The following is a 5147-nucleotide window of genomic DNA, read 5'->3' on the forward strand; positions in this document are numbered from 1 at the left end:
GTGGAGTTCTCAAATGTATTAAGAGAGGCCAACCGGTTGGTTGATTCCCTACCCAAATTGGGTATGTGTAGAGAATCCTTATTCTATGCTTAGTTTCAAGGCTTGACCCTAATTGTATGCTTTTTCTTTAATATTAATAAAATTCCTTTCAAATAAAAAAAATGTCTTTTAAATGTCAAAAGTTTTTTTCTCCCAAAATTTTTTGTATTCATAAATTATTCAATAAAAGAGTTTTTATAGAAATTGATAGTCTTGTTATAAGCTACTAATATTTAGTGAACTCTTTCAGTTAGTGAAAAATACAATCAAACATTAAGTTTCATTGTATTAACGACATATATTTACCAATAATTCTTTTACACATAAAATACAGATAAAAATAAATAAAACTTTAAAAAATTGACATAATTACACACTTTGAAATCTAGCATTAAATTATCATAAATTTATTTTTATCCCACCCGACAGTCTTATTTTTCATATTATTTATGGATATTTATGTTTGATCTTCATTGTGGAGTGCTATCAACCAACTAGTGCATCTTTTCTTTTCTATATAAAATTTCCATTTTCTAGCCGAGTCAAAAGGGAAAAAAGGAAAAGCAAAGATGCAATGCCGTACATCTTTGTTGTATCAGCTGTATAAGTCCAAGGCACCAACTACTGCATCTTTGATTGCTGATACGATGGTATTCCATGAAAATGTTTTCCTTGTATTAATTTTACTTAATGTCTTTTAAGAAACAATGCATATGCTGCTTTAGACTTACTTTTGCAATATTGCTTTACTTTCACTTAGTTTATTTTATTGTTTGTCTTAGCTTTGTTGTAATATTTAAGATTTTTTTATAAAAATAAGAATCATAGTCCAAAAAATATAAAAATAATTATAAAATTAAAAGAGGTTATCTTAATAAATATATAAATCACAGATATTATTTAAATTCATCTTTAAAACTTTGATGAAAAAAATGGAACTATTTCGAATCCAATGTTTTTCTTTAAAAAAAATCCTAGAGGTAGAAGGAAGTTATAAAATTTGGTAGGGAACCAAATTAAATTATAATTTTTACTATTATTATTTTAATAGTTTATATATTTATAACTTTTAAAAGATTAAATCTAATGTAAAATACTAATTTAAAATTTTAAAAATTAAAAAAGTTACAATTTAAGGAGCTGTTGCCCTGGCCACCCCCTCGCTACGCCACAAGCCATAACCCGACTGGTTGAGAGTATTTTGTCGCAATCCGCAACTGCAATATACGCATGAGAAAGAAAATACATCCGTATCAAAGTAAGAGTTAGTGCCTTGAACACATTATTCAGCTCTTACATTCATTGGAAAACAATGTCAGTTGCCTTTATTCATTTGAAACCCTATAAGAAGGGACGTTTCTAATTTAGAAGTTGGCAACCTCAGAGCTTGCGAGAGAGAAACAATGGGAGACCAATCAGCTTTGTCTAATGTGTGGGACAAAGTGAAACCATTCTTGGCAATCGTCTCCTTGCAGTTTGGATATGCAGGGATGTATATCATCTCCTTGGTTTCTTTAAAGCAGGGCATGAGTAATTTCATCCTTTGTACCTACCGTCATGTTGTCGCCACCATTGTCATTGCTCCCTTTGCCTTTGTTCTCGAAAGGTTTCCTCTTCTTTACCCAGTTTCTAAAATAGATAGACCACGTTATTTCATGGATCAATTCCTTAGCTTGTTTTCTGCCTTTCCATTGTTTTATGCAGGAAAATCCGGCCAAAGATGACCCTTCCTATCTTCCTCAGGATTGTGGTTCTTGGTTTCCTCGAGTAATGCTTCTTTTTTATATACACACCCACTGTGAATATATGTCCGATATGAATATGTTCTAAGGGTTCTGTTTGATCTTGAAAGCTTTAACATATTCATCTATAGAGGATATGTAGCAATTTAAATGACAATCGAGTGTACATCTTTAATTTAGCATATATCCTCAACGAGGTCATGCATGTATGCTTGTTCTTGATATATATATATATATAAGCACGATAAGAAGAAAGGGAAATTATCAATACATGCTGATCAAAGAATGTAAAGGGTCTTTGTTGATTGTATTCTACAGGCCAGTGCTTGACCAGAACTTATACTACCTGGGAATGATGAAGACAACTGCAACATATTCATCGGCTTTCGTCAACATGCTTCCTGCTGTTACTTTCATATTGGCAATGATTTTCAGGTGAGAATTCAGACCACTTTAATTCCATCATTTATTAATATATATATACACGTATGTGCTGAATCATTGCTGAATATCAATCAGGTTAGAGAAGATCAATTTGAAGAAGATATACAGTGTAGCGAAGATCATTGGAACAGCAATCACTGTGGTAGGGGCAATGGTGATGACATTGTACAAAGGTCCAATTGTTGATTTCATCAAATCAGGAGGCGTGGCACACCATGGAAACACCACTGAATCTGCAGACAAACACTGGGTTACTGGAACCATAATGCTTCTAGGAAGTATCTTAAGCTGGTCAAGTTACTTTATTTTGCAAGTGAGTGGAGACATATTCAAAGTTTGGTTTAAACTAAATACATATTCTCGACCTAATTGTATTGGTTATGGTTTCTGGTTTAGTCCTTCACGTTGAAGATGTACCCAGCCGAGCTCTCTCTTACAGCTTGGATATGTTTGATGGGAACGGTCGAAAATGCAGGATTGTCCCTTATCCTGGTTCGAGGCCTAAGTGCATGGAAACTAGGTTGGGATTCAAGGCTCCTTGCTGCAGCTTACTCTGTAAGTGCCCCAATAAAAACTAAATAAGATGAATACATCAACAAAAATTAGAGCTACCAACTTTTGTTTATTGCTTTACAAGCCTTTTTTGGCCAGCCATTGATGCAGTTGAAAAGTTCTGTAAAAACAAAAATAAGCAAACACACGAAACACAAGTGGATTGACACTTTAATGTTTCACTATTGTGATTGGAGTAGGGAATAGTTTGCTCTGGGATTGCGTATTACGTGCAAGGAGTCGTGATCCGGGAACGAGGGCCAGTATTCCTTACATCATTCAGCCCTCTATGCATGATCATCACTGCTGCTCTCGGTACCTTTGTTTTAGCAGAAAAAGTCCACCTTGGAAGGTATATTGACACCAATTATGAAAATATGGTGCACCATCAAGTGTTAAAGATAATTACTTTTGCCAGATAGTGACACAATGCACAATATAACCATTAAAATAATCTACACGTCTTATTCATTTAGTGGATTCTGATTACTGCTTCGGGTTTTTTTTTTTTTTTTGTGTGTGTGTGTGTGGTTGATTTCAGCATTCTTGGAGCCATTATCATAGTCTCAGGGCTTTACACCGTGGCGTGGGGTAAAAGCAAAGACGGGAAAAACCTAGAAAGTGATGAGAAAAGCAAAGGCCTGCAAGAATTGCCAATCACAAACAATGCTAAATCTATCAATGTTAATAATAGCATTGATGGAGCTGCAAGAATTGTTAGGGTTCCAGCTTCAAACAGTCCCTTTAGCGCTCAACGGACATAAGAACATTTCCTTAATTTCCAATATTCTTTATAAATTTCAAGCGAAGTTGACCTTCCACAAGCATAAAAAAAAGTACTATGTAACCATCCCATCCCATCTCTCTCACACACAGCTTCGCTGCATCTAAGTAATCTATGTCATATGTATCAAATTGTGATTGTACTATGAGGATTTTGATTTGAAGTAAAAAACCCTAGCAATTTCCTTATGTTGTTTCGAAGGGTTGAGTTTTATTTGAGTAGCAAAACAACAGAAAACTAAAAAGATAAAACAAAGAGCACTCTCGATTGGTTAGCAATTACAATCCAATTTTTCGTATGAGGATTTATTTACAAAATTATCTACTATAATTCTAACAATACAAATGAGGATTTAAAGTCAACTCATTCAAGCTCAAACAATTATCCCGGGAAATTTTAGGACTTGTTATGAATATCTTATTAAGTTAATGTCCATCGTGATTAATATAAAGTTTTGATGTACTTTAAATTCTAATAGTTATTAGAATTAGATCTCTACTTCTTTTATACTTCTTATGCCTATAAATAGAGACTCTGATGAAGCATTGTAATCATCCCTTTTAATCAATAAAGTACATTTTCTATTACTTTCATATTTTCTTTGTTTTTTATTCTCTCCATCTCTCTTTATTTTATAACACGTTATCAGCACAATGATTCTCTATTTTTTCAAAAACTTTCGAAGTCATCCCACAAATCAAATTCTTTTTCACTTTAAATTTTCACCTTTACAACTTCATCTTCGGGATGTTGAAAGATTCAATCTTAGAATAGATTATGGTTCTTATTCTCAATCTTTGATTTATTGTACAAGCATGGGTAAAGTATAGATTTGGTAAGAAACTTTTATATTTCGACCATATTTTCTTTTTCAATTAAGGTATGACTACTATTAATTTTTATTTGACATAAATTTCACATTTTGGTGATATTTGATTTTTGTCTTTTTAAGTTAAATTTTTTTTATGTAAAAGACATAATTATTGATTAGATATGTTTGCTATTAATATGGTATGTTTTTTTCTATTTTTTTAATTAAGTTATATTGAGCATAATATTTTATGTTTAAAATTTTTTTTCTTGTTATTTATTCTTGAAATTTTATTAAAATTATGGTGGAAAGTGTTATTGACCTACCATTGTTGATTAAGAGGAAATTTGATAGGATGTATTTAGTCTTATTAACTTGCTAATATTGAATGATTGTATGATATCTTTTAAATCACTACACCAAAAGAGGCCTTTAGCGGCGCATTTAGTGGCGTTTAAAATCCAAACGCCACAAAAAATCGAGCAATAGCGGCGAGTGTTAAAAAACACCACAAATTACAAGCAACAGCGGCGATTACCCAAAAGCGCCGCAAATGAGTTAGGTAAACGGTACCATTTTCATGGTCAGATTCAAAGACATTAGTGGTGCTTCAATGAAAACGCCGCAAAAGACAAACATTAGCGGCGCTTTATCCAGAAGCGCCGCAAAAGTGATTAACAGACGATGCCGTATTGATTTACGTTTGATTACATTAGTGGCGTTTATAAGTAAACGCCGCAAAAGATCCTGTATTCGCGGCGCGTTCACAAAAGCG

General features: G+C 33.0%; 1 protein-coding gene across 1 annotated transcript; it reads left to right on the forward strand.

Annotated features, from left to right (window-relative positions):
* The first annotated feature begins 1201 nt into the window (after positions 1-1201).
* LOC107901404 (WAT1-related protein At4g08300) lies at positions 1202-3749 on the forward strand. Its single transcript, XM_016827396.2, has 7 exons — positions 1202-1645; positions 1744-1806; positions 2100-2216; positions 2301-2538; positions 2622-2780; positions 2978-3129; positions 3319-3749. The coding sequence occupies exons 1-7, from the start codon at positions 1443-1445 to the stop codon at positions 3539-3541; spliced, it is 1155 nt and encodes a 384-aa protein (XP_016682885.2). The 5' UTR covers positions 1202-1442; the 3' UTR covers positions 3542-3749.
* Positions 3750-5147: the final 1398 nt, after the last annotated feature.

This window comes from Gossypium hirsutum, chromosome D06 (assembly GCF_007990345.1).
Source record: "Gossypium hirsutum isolate 1008001.06 chromosome D06, Gossypium_hirsutum_v2.1, whole genome shotgun sequence".
NCBI lineage: Eukaryota > Viridiplantae > Streptophyta > Magnoliopsida > Malvales > Malvaceae > Gossypium > Gossypium hirsutum.